The sequence below is a fragment of the Eubalaena glacialis genome, chromosome X, assembly GCF_028564815.1.
Source record: "Eubalaena glacialis isolate mEubGla1 chromosome X, mEubGla1.1.hap2.+ XY, whole genome shotgun sequence".
In the NCBI taxonomy this organism is placed as follows: domain Eukaryota; kingdom Metazoa; phylum Chordata; class Mammalia; order Artiodactyla; family Balaenidae; genus Eubalaena; species Eubalaena glacialis.
In genome coordinates, this window is record NC_083736.1 from 105,957,928 (window position 1) to 105,977,303 (window position 19,376).

Consider the following 19,376-nt stretch of genomic DNA (forward strand, 5'->3'; position numbering starts at 1 on the left):
AAATAGAATTGAAAGGAAAATGCTATTTTAGTAGGAATACCACATTCAAATGAATGGTCACTAGCCTCAGTGCTGCTGTTTTAATTCTGGGGAATAGCTGAGCTTTCAAAGGAGGAAGTGTAATGTAGTGGCAAGGGTCTTGTACTAGAATCTGTTCTAGCTTGTTAACAGAATAATTTTCTGCCCTCAAGTAAGTCATGCAATCTTCCTGAGTCTGTTTTCTTCTTCTTTTTGGCCACGCCACATGGTTTGTGGGATCTTGGTTCCCCTACCAGGGACTGAACCTGAGCCCTCGGCAGTGAGAGTGCAGAGTCCTAACCACTGGACCACCAGGAAATTCCTGTTTTCTTCTTTAAAAGTGAGGCTAGTCTCTGCTGACCTTTAAGTGTGGGGGCACAGTATATATCAGACACTTAATAATTGTTTGTTCAATTTATTATCTTATTTATTGAGTGTCTCATATATGCCAGGTACTGTGCCAAGAGCTTTTATGTGGAAATGCTCTGTAAACTTTAAAGTATTATTCAATTTAAAGGTGTTATTTTTGTTTTTAATTTTTTGGCCATACTGTGCAGCTTGTGGGATCTCAGTTCTCCAACCAGGGATGAACATGGGCCAAGGCAGTGAAAGCCCGGAATCCTAATCAACAGGCCACCAGTGAACTCCCTTAAAAGTGTTATTATTAATCCACATGGTTTACCCATTGAGCCATCCCTGTCATAAAGCATTGGATAAATATTTCTCAACTGTAGCTGTAGGTCGGCATGAGCCTTGAGAAATTTTCTATTTTGTTTAATCCTTATGCAATTCTAAGACAGAGCTTGATGTTATTTTTGGTCACTCTGAGGACAGGAAAAGTTTAAAGGCACTGCAAATTGTGTTTGAGTGCCACAAGGCAGAGCACTCCCTCATGTGAAAGCACTTACTTCATTGTGAAAGATACCAGTGCTTCATTTTCTCCTCTCTGGAAGTTTTGCTTTCCTATATGGGAAGTCACCTATCTCATTGGGTCTCTGTAGGCTGGGTAGTGATTGTTTCAGGGCTGATGAGGGAGAAGGGTTGGAGATTCAAAAATCTTCCTGTGGTGTCCTGTAAAATGTTCTGATAGTGCACTCCCTTATACAGTTGACCCTTGAACAACACGGGTTTGAACTATGCGAGTCTACTTTGTTGACTGAAAAAAAAACCCACAACCTAAAAGTTGAGAATTATGTTTAATTTGGCAGACTTTCTGAGGACTTAAGCCCAGAAGACAGCCTCTCAGATAGCTCTGAGGGACTGCTCTGAAGATGTAACAGGGAAGAGCCAATTCTGACTCCATGTCGAATCTGTTTCTTATACTTTTTCTTATACTTTAACCTTTGCTTTTCGTTGCTTTTGTTATTATAATCACTGTCTATAGCTGTAAGCATACATAATGGCCTGCCATAGGGAACCCTGCCCCTCTGCCTGACTGTTAAACTAAAAGCCCTTTGTTCAACCGAGAGACATTCTGACCCTGCCCACCTGTGAATGGCTGCAGAAAAGAAGAAATTAACACATCCCCTCCTATTTTGCAAGATAAATGGCTTTTTTACTTTACTTCCTCACCTCCTCTCCCTCTCTGTTCTATAAAAGAAACTGGCATTCAGATCCAGATAAGATGGTTTTTTGGGGACCCTAGTCTGCCATCTTCTTGGTCTGCCGGCTTTCCGAATAAAGTCGCTATTCCTTGCCTCAGCACCTTGTCTCCCGATTTTTTGGCCTGTTGTGCGGGAAGCAGAACGAGCTTGGACTCGGTAACAAAGAGGTAAGGGAGGAGCCTGGATATATGGAAAAACCGGGCAGTCGGAACCTCAAAAGATAATTAATTAAATTATCTAATTAAGATAATTAAATTAATCAAAAGATAATAAAGTTAATTAAAGAAAACCAGCCATCTGCAGTTAATGAACTTAGTGCTTTTCTATATATGGGAAGATGCAAGAGTCTGGGCTCATTCCTTTGATATGCACCTTAACTATCTAGGGCCAGTATCTGGGGTTTTTTTTCTATCCTGGATCCCCTCAGGGTGCACAGGGGGGCTGCAGTAGCTGACGGCTTGTTGGCAGCAACATCCTTTGTTTACTGATATGGCAGGCAACATTCTTTGTTCACAACTTATACCTGGATTTGTTTTAATGGTAAATACTATAGTCTCCACCATCTCTGGTTGATTGAATCCACAGATGCGGAACCGCAGATATGAAGGAACCATGGATACAGAAGAACCATGTATAGGGAGGGACGGCTATAAGTTATATGCAGATTTTCAACTGTAGGGAGGGTCAGCACCCCTCACCCTCATGTTGTTAAAGGGTCGACTGTACTGTAATGAGAAAAAAGTCTATACAGAGGTTTGTACAGATTTTAAATGTAGAATACAGGAGAAACAACAGAGGAAAAATTAAAAAGAAAAGGGAATGCATAAAGAATACAAGGAACAGGGACTTCCCTGGTGGCACAGGGGTTAAGAATCCGCCTGCCAATGCAGGGGACACGGGTTCGATCCCTGCTCTGGGAAGATCCCACATGCCATGGAGCAACTAAGCCCGTGCGCCACAACTACTGAGCCTGCGCTCTAGAGCCCTCGAGCCACAACTGTTGAGCCCACGTGCCACAACTACTGAAGCCCGTGTGCCTAGAGCCCTTGCTCTGCAACAAGAGAAGCCACCGCAATGAGAAGCCCAAGCACCGCAATGAAGAGTAGACCCCGCTCGCTGCAACTAGAGAAAGCCCATGCGCATCAACGAAGACCCAACTTGGCCAAAAACAAATAAATAAAAAATAAATAAATTAAAAAAAAAAGAATACAAGGAACAGAAAATTAAAGACTATATCTGCAGGAAATATTACAGCCAATGGCTGCTGAGAGGCAGACAGAACAAAGGCTTAAAATAGGATTGTCAAGAAATGATAGTTGATTGTTGGGCTTTACCCTGATTTTTACCTTTGGAGGTGTCAACTATTTCAAAGAAAATCAGAATCAGGTTTTTGGAGACCTGAGGTAGGACTAGTACTAAGCAAAATAATAAAGGAGTGGTTAATCTTTGGTATCCGTTACCTCTTTGCACCCTTCTCAGCTCCCCCTCTTTCTTCTAGTTTCTCTGGGTCCTTCCAAATGCCTAACTTGTGCTAATTTCTAAAGATACCTTGACCTAAGTAAGCTTTGATCCACTGATAGAACATCCAACCTTTAGACGTTTCCATCCCAGAGGTTAGGAGAGATACTTTAGAGCAGGTTGTACCTGTCTCTCATCCTTCAAATCGTGCCATGTAAGTGCTCTCCACATGAGTGCATAAGAACATGCCTGACTGCAAAGTAAAGTGTGATTGCTTCCTACTATTACACTAATCTTGGTTCCTCACCTCTTTGGTATCTCATGTGAATGTCCATTTCCCTTGTTTTCTTTCTTACTTTTCAAGAAAATAAATGCAACTAATTATCTAGCTCTTACATATAGTCTTACAAAAGTGTCATCTTACATATAGGGCTGACACTACTGCTCTACGTTTCTCTGAAACTAAAATAACGTTTAGTAAAATCATTTAAATGATTTCCCCCTTAAGCTACTATATTCTGAGAGTATTTTATTTTTGCATAAATGAAGTTACTATAAATCTGTTTAACAGGAATTTTTCTCTTCATTGTTCCAGGAAACTAACCCTAAAATGTCTGCATTGTTTGATCTTTGTTATGGTTTTACAAGTTCATTATTATTATAGTGTTATTTTTCAGGGCTACCAATTTTTTAAATATTCTGAAATACGATGAGGTAAGAATATAGATTATTCTCTTGAGACACATTGTTGTAATTCAGCTTTTTCCATTGTCTTTATTTTTTTCTGTGTTTTCTAATACAGATGACATTATAATATGTAGAAAGATAGGTGTAAACACTGAAGAAAGAAAGAATGAGACACAGAACAATAAAACAAGTACCTCAGTTTCAATACAGCAATCAAATGCTGATAAGCATCGCCAGCAGAGAGGTAAAGTATACAAAAAATCACACGTGGTAAAAAGAGTCTGAAATATTTGTGAGTAACTGGGGAAGCAAATTCACGAACTTGGAATGTGTTCTAAAGTTGCGTTGTGTTGCTAGTTTTATCTTTCTTGGAAATGTATGCATACAGGATTGGTAAAAATTTATGCCATGACAAATGAAAAAAATTTTTTTAAATTTATATGAGTTACTTCCTTAAGAGAGAGCAGGATAAGAATGAGAAATGTTTTGTACTTGTTCCCAAGCCTGTCTAGATGGTCCAGTTCCACTTTAAGGAGGCAACACAGAAGGGTTAAGAGTATGGTTAATAGCCTGAGCACCATGGCATCCACATTTTGAAAAAATAAATGCTGTAGGGCAAAGAGAGTGCAGAAGAACATGAAGAAAGCCCTTTGTACCCCTAATCACATTGGTCAGTGCAGTGTGCATATTTTAATGTGAACATGCCGTGCATTGCCATAGTAGAGAAGTCTTTTCAACAATTAACGATCTCCATGGTCTAGTGAACAGGTTGGAACCATCTTGACATTGTGTGTACTCTGAGCCCCTTCCAGCTGCCTACCCATGTTCCTCACAGTCTTTGTTTGAATCCTTCAGTGGCTTAGCAGGTTCTGAGAAAAGGAGGGATGGTGGTTATTATAGGGGCAAAGCTGCTAAGAATGGTGAGGGGGCCAATCTCATGTTTCTGACTAAACGTAAAATTGATCTTCATGAGCCTTTGGAGAACTATATTCTCTGATCATTCCTTAAGCTGTCTTTACACCCAAATCAAAGCAGATGATTGAGGCAAATATTCACATGATTAATACAAAACAGACAGTTTCTCTGCATCTCTCTTTTTTCTATTAGAGTATTCTTTCAATGAATTTCAGATAATATGTCCAACTTTGGTGGCATATGAAACCAAATTTGAGGTGCTGTATACAGAGAAGACTACTATATTAAGGTATACAAACAGAAATAGTATGGCAAAGACTGTTCTAGAGTTCACTGAGACTCTCAGGTGATATCAGATTAATGAAATATCAAAAGTTTTGCAAATACCAGTGCCTAGCTTGAAAACAATGAGATCACAGGTATTACTTCTGAAAGATATGTTGAATTTACTGACTGAAAATACAGAAAATAATTATTTTTTAAAGGATACTCAAGATTCAGAAACAACGTTGAGGAAAGAAATGATAAAAAGCCAAACCAAGAACCTTTTGGATTCGCGTCTGGACAAAGCTCTTTAAACAGACAGCCTTTAAAGAAGCAGGTAAATAAATACCAAGAATTAACCAATATGAAGGTCCTAAATTTAATATATTGCTTAATATTAAGGATTATTTAAAATTCTGTTAAGAGCGGGGATTGTTTCTTAGTACTCCCCCATGCTGCCTGAAGCATAATTTAACTTCAATATTTGTTAATTGATTTTTCCTCTGTAACTGTTTTTTTTTAATTAAGTTATTTTATTTATTTATTTTTGGCTGTGTGGGGTCTTCGTTGCTGCGCGCGGGCTTTCTCTAGTTGTGGTGAGCGGGGGCTACTCTTTGTTGCAGTGAGCGGGCTTCTCATTGCAGTGGATTCTCTCGTTGCGGAGCACGGGCTGTAGGCGCGCGGGCTTCAGCAGTTGTGGCACATGGGCTCAGTAGTTGTGGCTCGCGGGCTCTAGAGCACAGGCTCAGTAGTTGTGGCGCACGGGCTTAGTTGCTCTGCGGCATGTGGGATCTTCCCAGACCAGGGCTCGAACCTATGTCCCCTGCATTGGCAGGTGGATTCTTAACCACCGCGCCACCAGGGAAGCCCCTGTAACTGTTTTAATAAACATTTATTTTTGCTATTTTCAATCACTGCTAGAAATTTTGAATTTATAAAATGCCAAAAGAGATGATTGGTTTCATGATTTGTCTTGTATAATCATTCTCATTTTTGTCCTCATATAATAAGAGTCGTTGATCTTAAGTTTTAGTATAAAAACAGTTTTAGTAGACTTGTGAATGAACTGTAAAAACTAGAAGTCAGATGACATTAGCGTATGACATAAACTCTGGAACCAACAGATGGGTCTTACTATAGTTGTACATTTTATGGTGGTAAATCCATCGCCTCTAAACTTGTATAGATGAGCCAGTCACTGGACAGAAATTTGAGAGGTGCTCATATCCAGATTCATAAGTTAACATTGATACTATGGTTTCAGCTTGCCCTATAAAGTGATTCTTCTTAAAGTGTTATGTGATCATTTAGTAAAAAATGTTGGTTCTGGGAGCTTAAACCATTTTTGCCAAATTATATAAATGCAAATTTTGGGGGAAGGAGAACATGTTGCATATTCAAATATTTAGAGGATTGATTTAGCAAATATTAATTAAATGTCTATTCTAGGCACTATGCAAGGTACCAGAACAGCCCTGCTTCAAATATTATATGTGGTGGTGGGAAAAAAAGATAAGAAAGAAATTTAATGCCAGGCAGTTTACAATACATGTTCTAATAGGGTATAAGTTATATATTGTGGGGATGCAGCAATTCATTCTGATTAAGGGGATTTGTGAAAGTTTGATGGAGGAGATGGTATTTAATCTGTAAGGTGAGAAAGTTTTTGATAAAATTTGGAAAGAAAGACATGAGCTTACATTACAGTATGAAATGCATAAATGAACTAAGAATATTGTAAAATAGTATTTTCAAATTGAAAGCATCTTTCTATTTCTCATACTTTTCAGACATTTGAGACTGTCATTATAGCAGAACTCACTGGAAATAAATACTCTGCAATAAAGAAATGTATTAAAATTTAAACATAATTATTCTACCAATAAATTGAATAACAATTACAGCTTTCAATCATGCTTTGAAATTCTAATAAGCTAGTTTTGTATTTCACAAGATTTAATCCTAATATCAGTAAAACACAATTGTATTTATTCAACACAACTCTTTTTGATAGTTTCTGTTGTTTATAAGGAAAGTTTCTGTTTTTGATAATTTCTGTTGTTTTCTAAAGGTAGAAATCTGTGGTATCCAATTTGATGAAATTATTTTTTATATAAACATTTGTAAAAAGACTACAAGTTCCTTTGGAAAGGTACCTGGGTGCATATGGGTCTTTAGGAGATAGGTCTCAGTCCTTCCTGCTGACCCACTGTGTTCCCAACACTAGTCACTTAGAAAAGGAAATGTACATGTGCATTCCACCCAATCTCCTTATTTATGTTTTACAGTGGAAAATCTGGAGTGTGACTATGGCTTTATGCTTTAACAAAGCAGCAGATTTGTCATATTTTTTATTTTACTAAAGTTTTATGTGAATAATATTCTTTATGCCAATACCTCCCCTGCCTTTTAATAGTTGCATTCAGCTTCTGGTAGTGTTATACTACAAAGTCACAATGTCAGAGCTAGGGCATGTTTTGTTTGCCAGGCACTATTTGCTACTGGAAAGCTTGTTTTCTTAGCATGGTCCATATGACTTTGTCCACTTACATTTATGTAGCATCATAGAGATTTGTCAAGGGTTTCATTATTTCCATTTGACTGATTCACTCCACTGCCCTTTTGATTTAAAAAGTGAAAAGGTAGAAAGACTGAGTTGTTGTCAGGCCAGTTTACTTTAACAGTATTAAGCCTACCTTCTGCTTTCTTTATAGCTACCTATCCCCTCACTTATTTGTCTTTCTCTCTAGAATTAAGTATTAATTTATATAGAGGAGATAGATAATTTATTGTAAGTTTTTTTTAATTGAAGTATAGTTGATTTACAATATTGTGTTAGTTGATAGTTTCTTTTTCACCTGATCCTGAACAGGTGAAGAATAAATAGTATGATTTTGAACACTTTCTTGTGGTTCTAAGGATTTGTGCTACAAAATATTAAATATTCTGTCTCTCAACTATAAAGTCACAGAATTGGTTGTTTCTTTAGGTAAAACATAGATCCAGAAAATGGTAGGTAGAGTATGACCTTGGAATATATTCAAATTCACAAAGCAATTAATTTTCCATATTTAAAACATTTTATTAAAGTTTTATATGCATAATATTCTTTGTGCCAATGCCATGAGAGATCAGAGCTTTCTACATATTAGTTCTGAAAACTGTTTAGTCTTTAAAGGTAGGGGCAGTGGAATTCTAAAAAAAGAGTTGCCCATAGAAATGGTCTTAACAAAATATCATTATGAGTTAATGAAATCAATAGGGTATATGTTTCATTTGTCTTTCAAAATTGCGGTTCTTTGCAGGAGAAGTGCAATGAAAATTCTAAAGCCCAAGCAGTGATGAATCAAGGCCAATCAGAGAGGAACCAACATCAATCGGAAGGATCTCAAGGCCAATCAGAAGAAAATCCACACTATTCAGAGAGATCTCGAGGCCACTCAAAGAGGTCTCGTGGCCAAGAAGAGAGATCTCATGGTCAATCAGAAAAATCTCGTGGCCAAGAAAAGAGATCTCATGGTCAATCAGAAAGATCTCGTGGCCAAGCAGAGAGATCTCATCATCAATCAGAAAGATCTCATGGCCAAGAAGAGAGATCTCATGGTCAATCAGAAAGATCTCGTGGCCAAGAAAAGAGATGTCATGGTCAGTCAGAAAGATCTCGTGGCCAAGCTGAGAGATCTCATCATCAATCAGAAAGATCTCGTGGCCAAGCAGAGAGATCTCGTGGTCAATCAGAAAGATCTCGTGGCCAATCAGAAAGTTCTCGTGGCCAATCAGAGAGATCTCCTGGTCAATCAGAAAGATCTCGTGGCCAATCAGAGAGATCTCATGGTCAATCAGAAAGATCTCGTGGCCGATCAGAGAGATTTCATGGTCAATCAAAGAGATCTCATGGCCAATTAGAGAGATCTCGTAGCTATACAGAAAGATCTCATGGCCAGTCAGAGAGATCGTGTGACCACTCTAAGAGATTCCATGGTCACTCAGAGAGATCTCATGACTGTTCAAAGAGATCTAATGTCCTATCAGGGAGATTTCATGGTCAATCAGAGAGATCTCATGACCAATCAGGGAGATATCAAAGATACTCAGCAGTAGAAATTGAGTGTGAATTTAACAGGTAAAAATATAATGAATACTTAACTATTGATGTGTTGAGTGATGTGGAAATGTAAAGGCATGCTTTATATATCTATATTTTAATGGCTAAATATGTATTTGTTGAAACAGAATTGAACTGGGACAAAGATATTAATAGAGTAGAGGTGATGTATTCATGGCATCAATATTTTTTCAACTTACTGATGCCCTCTAGCTATCATCCAGTTTCCCAATTACCCTAATTAAGTTGTTCCATCTAGGTCAGCTTCCCTGGAAGAGCTCCAATGTACTCAATCTTTCCTACTGAGCCTTTCCCACAATCAAAATATATTGACGCAGTGTCCCATTCTCTTTGAACTTTCCAACCTGCTAGGGTAGCTAATCTAACAACGAACTATGCTAGATTGATAATATATAATCTCTGATAATGAATTCCTCTGTTTCCCTCCTCTACCTCCTTTCTAAAGAGTCTTCAGGGAGCCCTCAGCAGACAAATAATAGGTGTATCTTCGGGCAGCCGAACTTTTCTGCTTTCCACAAATCAGAACATAGGAGAGGTCTAGCTTATGCATAGTTGCAACCCTAACCTAAATATATTTTGAATATTGTGTATATTCACTATTGCCTTATAAAACTGTTAGGCTAGGTCTGTCCGCCCTAACAAAAGAACCAGAGAAATTTAACAGTATTGCAGATTGTTTGAGTTTTAAAAACCTCAAGACATTTTTATTGTAATTGGCTAGGTAATTGAGTAAAAACATTATTTTTAATTTAAATTTCTCAGTGATTGCCTTCATTTTGCATTGCCTATAAATGTCTAGTCTAATACTTTAGCTCATATTAACTGCATAGAGTTGCAGTTTTCAGCTAAAAAAATTATTTCCAAAATGTATATGTGGGTTATTGTGTATATAGACAATGTCTGATGTAGGCACCGTTTTAATGCTAAAGACCCCACCCTACTTATATTAGCAGTATACAGTTTGCTATAAAAAAATTAACATATGTTTAACACTGATGATAAGCAATTATTTCTACATTTATCAGGGATTTTCATGTTTTGCTTCATTTTACACATCCATTTTTGTTTGTCAAGTGGTATAACACTTCCACTAAGGCACTGAAATTCCACTTACTGTTTTCCAATGACATATTCTGTCATTTTACAAGTGCATTTTAAAATATAATGAACAATTCTGTTCAGATTTTTCTCCTTTATCTTCTATTATTATAATTTTTTTTGTATCCTTAGCACAAGTAAATAATTCTTGCTTGGTTAAAGTTATCAAATGTAGAACTCTTACTAAAGAACACATAAAGTACAGGAAATTAATATACTTTGATAATTGATCCCTTAGAGATTAATTCTTCTACTCCATAACTTTCCATTCTAATATATATATATATACGTATATATATATATGTATATATATGTATATATATATACATATATATATATATATAGGTTGACCAGTTAGGTTTAATAATATCCTTAAGACCTGGAGTTGGCTTATGCACCACTCAGGCTAGCTTCACCAGAAGACAAAGACAAACCAGAAATGCTAAACTTCTGCCTTAATTTTTAAGGCATTTCTACCTTAAAAAAAAAAATAAATCACCGGTGTAGAAGCCCAATGTGGTCTGAACAAAAGACAGGTAACTAGGCAAGCATCTGGAATAAAATATGGTAGCATATTCGGAATATTGTTTATTTATGGGGACTTACAATGACTTTTTTCAATTTTGAAAAGCCAGTATGATTCTTTAAAATTCTAAAGAGGATTTATTATTGTAAACAAGGTGTGAATTTGTATTTTTGATGCCCCCAAGATACCTGATAACAATTTCAGCTTTTGCTCCTTTTTCCTGATTTGGTAATTATATCCACAGTCAGATGTCTTCCTTGGCTAGAGTAATATGTAAATAGTGAAGCTTAACAAAATAAAAACTTTTTTGTAACCTCCGCTAAGTAGCTTACAAGAAATGAGTGGCAAAATCTGTATATCTTTGCATTAGCTGGGCTGTCTACCTGATGAAAGCTTTTCTAAACATAGAAAATAGCTTCAGAGGAAATGAGGTGCTTAGTTTTGGAGTGCTTGCCATTTAAACTCCAATTATAGAGTGATAACTGATATATCTCATTACCACTACATCATTCCAAGTAATTCTTGAAGTAAATTCAAATCTGATTATAATCGACAAATCAGATCTTTGGATTTTTCAAAATAAATGATTGCTTTTTAAAGTATCACCATTTATGATTCATATCAGGACTTTTGCAAAGAAAAAAAGGAGTGAATACTTACGGAAACAGATGCAGCAAAGAAATGATACAATGAACATGAGTCGAAGTGTAAGTATCAGCACTTTCAAAGTTATAGCAGAGAAACTGTGTGGTTTTACAGATTTTCATTTGAATAGGCTTTCTTCCTGCGTCTTTGTTGGCATCTACTTATATTGATGATTAATATATTTTAAAACCTGTTTACCAACATCAAATGTAGGAAGAAGCCACATATGTCATACATGTCTTCATGAGTCAAGTGTTTCCAGCCTTTTGGATAATTGCTTGCACAAAAACGTTTCCTGCTCCTCTTCCATTACCCCCCATCCTACCTTATATTATTTAGCTTCTAAGTGGGCACTAGACAAAACTGAGAAAGAATGATACAAATAAAACTTATTAGTAGCACGTACGTAGTATTTTAAACAATCTTTTACAACCGTTGAATCCTCAGGACATTGTCTTTATTTTACTATTTATTTACTGAAGATCTATGAACAGCAATTACAAGAAATGAAGTAAATAGTATATTGAGTAAGCCAATTAAGTCCATTTTGCTGGAAACTTCCATCTTTAATACAGAACATGTGTGTTTGACATAAGTATTTAGATGAAATTGAGTAGATGTAGCTCCTACATGAAACACCTAATACTTATCCCTACACATGACACTCTGGTATTTCTCCCAATACTTCTACCTGCAGGAAAAGACAGGCTAGCTTAAATAGTAATGTGATATACTGTAAAGAGGTCTAGTCTGGGTCTCAGAGAGTTGGCTTACCTGCCTGGCTAATCCACTTACTAGCTGTGTGTATGACCATGAGCAAGTCACCTCCCCTGCTGTAAATCTTAGTTTTGTTCCCCTGTAAATGAGGTTAGAATGAAAGATATCTATGAGATGGTTAAAGAAATCTAAGTATTATGGTCTAGTAGTTAATGACAGGGGCTTTGGATTCACACTTGGATAGAATCATGTTTCTACCACTTAATTTCATATTTGATCAATTCTCAGACATGCTTTTTTTTTCAGTTTTCAATATCTCTGAAATCAGGAAATGTCCTGCATTTAATGGTATAGTTAAATTGAAAACTTAAAATCTTTTTAGTGGTACATAAAATAACAGTACATGTTACAATCATGGTATCTTAGATTTGATGAAACATGGTGGCTGAGGAACCTTGGGCAAGTTCCTTTGAGCCTGTTTTCTCAGCTACAAAATGGGAACAATATTGACCTCGTAGGTTGTTGTGATGATTAATTGAAATATATGTAAACATTTTAGGCTAGAAACAGGATTGTGGTAAGCATTCTATACATTGGAATTCTTATTATTTTATCATTACTATGATGATGATTATATAAAATTATTCATTATAATCATTCCTTCAGTGTTCATTGTGGCAATATTAACATGATAACCGTAAAAGTTCTTACATTCTAATTAATTTTATGTGATTCAGTTTATATATATATATATAAAAATATATATACACACATACATATATATGTATGTATACACACTCATTCATTATTGAAGGGATTTTCAATGTGAAGTGAGAAATCCCCACTGGAATATAGGGGCAAATATGAATATTCTTTAAATAGGAACAAAACCTCTAACAGGCTTCCAGATACAGTTAAAACCTCACAGGTGTTTCTATTTGTCCATTCATTTCTTGAATCTGACTTCAGTTCCTACCTTTCTATTAAATTTTACTATCAAAAATTTATTACTTTCTTGTCAAATTCAATGGCCTTTTCTCAGTCCCCTTCTTCCTCTAGTTCTTTGTAGTATTTCAGTTATTCATTCGGCAGTTATTGAGCTCTTATTATTTGCCAGAAATGTGCTATGTACTTGAGAAAGAATCTTTACTAAGAAAGTAAGAAAGAACGGAAGGAAGGGAGAGAGAGAGAGAGAGAGAGAGAGGGAGAGGAGCATAGTATAAATACTTAGAGGTATGCCCAAGGTACTATGGCAGCATGGGGGAGAGAATCCCACACCAGCTAGGGAAGTCAAGGAGCATCCTAGAGGAGATAGTGTTTGAGTTGAGTCCTAGAGGCTGAGTAGGAGTAAGCAAAGCAGAAAAGGTGGAAAAGGCATTCCAGTCAGAGGAAACATCATGTGTAAAGGTATAGGAGTGAAAGAAAGCATGGCATATTTTGTAAGCTGCAATTAGCTTAGTTTGGCCAGACTGCAGTGGTTTTTAAACTGTGTACTTCAGAGTTCTAGGGGTTGTGAAGAGGTGCCTCAGGAGCCAAAGAAGGCAGTTTTGCTTTTCAGTATTTTACATATTGGGATACCAAGTAAGATTTTGTTGGAACTAGGGATTCTTTCAGTTTAAAAATTAGTTTGAAACTCATTGAGCTCAAGTGTAGAGTGTGTGGGCAGAACTGTTGAGGGGTGAGAGTGGAGAGGTAGAGTCAGGAGCCAGATCATGGAGCATGGGCCATGCTAGAGTAGGGATTCTATACAGAGCGCAATGCAGAACTACTGAGAGACTTTAAGGAAGGAAATGGCATTGACCAACTTATTTTAGAAATAATCACATTAGCTAATATCTCTCCCAGTAGTTTCCAGTTCTAATTCCTACCCTTTTTTTCTGTATTTCCATGGGTCCTATTCTCACTTCTCCAACTTTGGCTTCTCTACCACCTAGTTTAAGCTCTTGGATAATCTGCCATGATTACTACTGGTTTCCATATACATTATACATCCATTCTAGTGGCATTCTTATCTTTCTTAAGTTCTTGGCAAGCACCCTGTTAACTAGTGTTGTCAGTAGAGTATGGGGTAAGGGTATGTGAGGCTCTGTTTAACTCATGGAGTCATTGTCATTAGACACACATGCGTCTTGAATTCAAGGCTGCCTTCAGTAGCATGTTTACTTGTAAACATGAATATCTGCTTCCAACCTAAACATGAACTTTCTAACAAGAAAATATTTGCTCTGTAAACATTAACTTTTAAGAATACCTCCATGTGTTATTCTGCTTTTATAATCTACTGGCTGTACAGATTTCTTGGCTGCTGTATTATTTGTAAGGCTCTTAATACCAAATCCACCTCCAAACTGTAACTGTGGTTAGGACTTCATATAAAAACAGCTGGACCACCAAATACCAGCTATATATAACTGGATGCACTGAAACCAGTTTAGTTATGGAGTGACCTGGGCCAATTAACATTTGAATGGAATGTTTTGATTATGCTTTGGTTTTTCTCATTGACCACACGTAGGTGTAAACTATGTTGTCACAAAGTAATTATAGGAATAAGGGATTTAAGTTAATTATTGAAAAAAAATCCTAACTTTCACTTGAGAAGTGTGTTGGGGTAGAAGTGAGACTTTCTCAAGGTCACAAGTCTATTATGTAAAGATTATAAGGACACCTTGTGGATTTTATCTACAGTCATTATGTTTCTCCTTGATGCAGACAAGTAGTGTGTGTATCCAGGCTATATCTAGATCTTGAGAGTTTTCTTCTGGGTCACTACTAGAAGTCATTTGATCTTTCTGAATCTCTGTTTTATTTGTTATGTAAGGGGGTTGGACTGCTTGATCTCTAAGGGTCCACTGTCTTTGACATTCTTGCATCTGTGAATAGGGGAGAAAAATCTGAAATTGAATGTTAGACTGAGGATCAAGCAAAAAGACTATTGTCACTGAAATGTTAGTCAATTTAAAGTATAGAAAATAAGCACCTATGCTGAGTAAGGAATGCTTTGGCATGATTGGTTTCAACCTTTCCCATTTAGATATCACCGGAAAATGATCACATCACCTATGAAAATTTTCGAAGACGTGGAAGGTAATTGCAGACAGACGTCTGTACTACTAAATTTAATTAGTTTTAGGAGAAAAATGAAACAAAAATGAATAAATATAACTTCTAGTAGGAGCCTCTAGAATCTGATTCTGAACAATCCATAAAATTTCTGTAAACAATCCTAACGTAGAACCAGAAAATTCTGGCTCGATTTTATCTTTAGGTTTGAGATTCCCCTGCATCATTTTCCTATGGTGAGTATAAATGTCTTGATGTTGTGTCCTTTCTACTTAAGGCATGCAAGAATTGTCACCTGGAAGAATTTGGTGCCATTCCTCATTTTCAATCTTAAGATTAAAATCCTTCTTCTCTTTAATAATAATATATATTAAGTAAATTTCAATATTCCAAATGATCTTACCTTTAATCATGGAGGACTTTGGCCAGTGATTGATTATCAGGAGCATTTGTGTATCCTTTCAGAACTACAGCAGGGAAGGGAAGAATGCTATTACACTCCCTTTAAAATGGGTCTAACCAAAGGCATCTGTGGAAGGGTTGAAAGAGCTGTGGACATAGAAGCAGATTAATAATAATAGCTAGCATTTACTGAGTGCCTGTTATGTGCTAGGCACTGTGCTAAGCACTTTTACATTTGTGATTTAATTTAATCCCCAACAATCCTGTGAAGTAGGTATGAACATTTCCATATTACAGATGAATAAAATAAGCTCAATAGAGTGTATTGATTTTCTTGAAGTCATACAACTAATAATATAATTCAAATTTTGAATAATACGTTCAAATTTGGCTTGTGTGGCTGCAAAACCTGTGGGCTTTCTATTCTACGATACTGTCTCTCGACAAGTACAAGTAAAGATGAGGTTAAATTCTTTAAAAGCCTAGAGTATGAGTTTTCTACTACTGCTTAAATAAATTACCACAAACAGCAGATTAAAACAGCACCCATTTATTATCTCACAGTTCTATAGTTCAGATATCCAGGTATGCTTGGCTGGTTTTCTACCTGAGGTCTTATGAAGGTGAAAACAAGGTTGTGGCCCTGGCTTGCTCTCTTATGTGGAGGCTCTGGGGAAGAATCCGCTTCCAAGCTTATTCTAGTTGTTGGGGAAATTCATTTCCTTGAGGTTGTGGGAATGAGGTTTCTATTTCCTTGCTGCTGTCAGCCAGCAGCCCCTCTGCTTCTAGAGGCAGCCTGAATTCCCTTTCATGTGGGGCCTCCTCCATCTTCAAACCACCAACAGCATGTCATGTTTGGTTCACTCTTTGAATTATTCCGACTTCCTCTTTTGCCCCCTCTTTTGTTTTTGTTATGTGATTAGATTAGGCCAACCCAGATAATCTAGCATAATCTACCTAAAGTCAATTTATTAGTAATTTTACAAATTATAAGATCTCTTTTGCCAGATAAGGTAATATATTCATGCATGTGCTATCATATTCACAGTCCTGAGAGAACTCTTTGGGGGCCATTTTTAGAATTCTGCCTACCACATCCAGAATGTTACACTTACCTGGTTTTAAAATTAAGAATGCAATATATTTTGTTCAATAAGTCAAAAAACATGTACACATTCTATGATATGCTATCCAAAAAGTAAAGAAAAGGAAAGAGAAATTATGATTAAAAGTTAATTAGGAAACCAATATTTATTTAATTACTCAGAGCACTCTCTCTCTTTTTTCCAAATCAAACACTATTTTTGGTCCAGTTGGGTCCTAGTAGGAGCAGTATTTATAACCAGAAAAAAAAGCAACAGTGAAAAAATACTTGACTTATTTAAGGCCACTGATCACAGCAACTTAGCTGACACTATCAAGATAACCACATAGCATTTGGGCTTTTGTTCTCTACCTCTGATAGAATGTGACTACATGCCATGGTTTGAATGTTTGTGTCCCTCCAAAATTCATATGTGTTGGTGTTAGAAGGTAGGGCCTTTGGGAGGTGAATAGGTCATAAGAGTGGAGCCAATGGGATGAGTGCTTTTATAAAAGAGACCCCCACAGAGCTCCCTTGCCCACTCCGCCCTGTGAGGAGACAGCTAGAAGCTGGCAGTCTGCGATCTGGAAGAGGGCATTCATCAGAACCTGACCGTGCTGGCACCCTGATCTTGGACTTCCCAGCCTCCAGAACTGTGAGGAATAAATTTCTGTTGTTTATAACCACCCCCCCCCAGGCTATGTATTTTGTGATATCAGCCCAAACGAACTAAGACATTACATGTGGTAAACATTTCCCCTTGAACTATTTAGCCATCCATTAAAAACCAAAACCAAAAACTTCTGTACTGTTTATTTACATGAACAGCTGTTATAATAATACAAAGCAGAAACCACACCCACTAGCAGCCATTCAAAGTATACAATTCATTGGCTTTTAGTATATTAACAGAATTGTAGCACCATCACCATAATCTAATTTTAGAACATTTTCATTATCCCCAAAAGAAACTCTTTGTACCCATTAATAGTTACTCCCCCTTCACTCCCTTCCCTTTCTGCCCCCCTGCCCAAGGTAACTACTAATCCATTTTCTCTGTATATGGAGGCACTGACTACTTTTGTTCCAAAATGCCTATAGGCATGACCGTACTTAAATAATAGTAAAACTGCTTTGGCATTTAAACAGCAGAAAACCTCATCTAGTGGTTTTGAAGTGACAATATGAAAAAGGCTAGATTAATGCCTACATGTGATCCTCTTGAATGCTGTAGTCCAGATTCAGTACTTGTAATCTTAATACTATTAAAAGGAACCTTGAAGATTCTTGAATATACTTTAATTTTATAGCTGGTGAAAATGACACCTAGAGACGTTAAATTGAATGGCTTAACATTACTCAGCTAATTAATGGCTGTCAAATATATTTTAATTGAAACATTATGCTTAATTGACAGACGCATGAGACATGAGGTTACAGTTTCATTCCTAAAGACTAAGTATACTACAACCAAGAGTTCTCAGCACCAGCTCAAAGGAATATACCTGAAATGTAACTTTGACGAAATCGGTAATCAGGTAAATATAATAGAGTTGCATGATAATGTTGTTCATGAGATGGTAAAGAATTCATGTCTCTTTTAGGTATATACAAGGGTATCTTTTATGTATAGGAAAAAATGTGTTTAACCAGAGCCTATTTGGAGCCCCCAATACACAAGAAATTTCTTCCCTGTATTCCATCTTCGTAAAAGACACAGAGGTCAACGAAATGCCAACCTCAATTACTTATTTTTTAAATGAACTTCAAGTTACACATGGATTTAGCTCAATGTACTATGTGTTTACATCTGTGGTGGCCTTCAGGCTCAACATGGTTCTCGCTTGCCAAGAAGACAACCATGTTTACCAGACTACGTACTAAAGCAAAATAATATACTAATGTATTTTTAGTGATTTTCACAGTGGGGGTTGAAACCAAAAGAGTTATCTGCCAGCCTTCAGTTAGCAACAGGTTGAATTAACCAGAGCATCCTATTCCATACACATTCAGATTAATTGTGATTTGCGTAAAAGTATATGACCTATAAATGGAAAATAGGCAGTATAGAGTAATGGATATAGCTCACTTGGGCCTCAGAGCAGTATCAATCTGGTTTCTGATTTAGGTTTTGGGGTGGTGTTGAAAAGGATATTTCTTGAAGATGGAGAAAGAAACTTAGGCTCAGTGGCAGTCTATAAAAGGATGAAACTAGAAGTTAAGTCTTGGGAGATCTTTGAGATATTTTATCTGGTTATAGACTAAATAACACCAATTGGAAATCACTTGGGCATAGGGGTATCTTCACAAGGCAGATTACCAAATTCCTGGGCATAGTTGAGGCATTTAATCTCCACCCCATAGAAGTAAACCTGACCCTCATTCCTCTGTGGAAGCTTACCCACTTATTCTGTGGGGTAATAGTATGCTTTCTTCCCTACCTCTTCAATTAAAGCTCTTTGATGCCACTGTTTAGCCTGTAAGAACCAAGAGGTGACCTCAGTGATATACCATAGATCAAACTACTTCCTGCTTCCGGGATCACAGAAAAGAGCTCTGTGCAGTTTCTTCAAATTCACTCTTCCTTTTGTCACTCCCAGTCTTCTCCAACCATCCCGTCTACTTTTAGTAACCAAGTTTCATGAGTATTTTGTAACATTGTTAACGTTCTGAGGTCATACAGCTTTTCTCTCCTTCACAGACTAGGCTTTCACTCAATGAGAGATTCTCTGTGCTGAAAAGGAAGAAAAGACCAGGAACAGTTGTCAT

The 19,376-nt window shown here is 36.8% G+C and overlaps 1 protein-coding gene across 1 annotated transcript; it reads left to right on the forward strand.

The window, feature by feature from the left end:
- Positions 1-2,207: 2,207 nt before the first annotated feature.
- On the forward strand, positions 2,208-8,852 carry LUZP4 (leucine zipper protein 4). The gene is given in 5 exon segments (XM_061178205.1): positions 2,208-2,253; positions 3,883-4,011; positions 5,168-5,283; positions 8,252-8,620; positions 8,622-8,852. Coding segments are annotated over 5 exon segments (891 nt in total).
- The last annotated feature ends 10,524 nt before the right edge of the window (positions 8,853-19,376 follow it).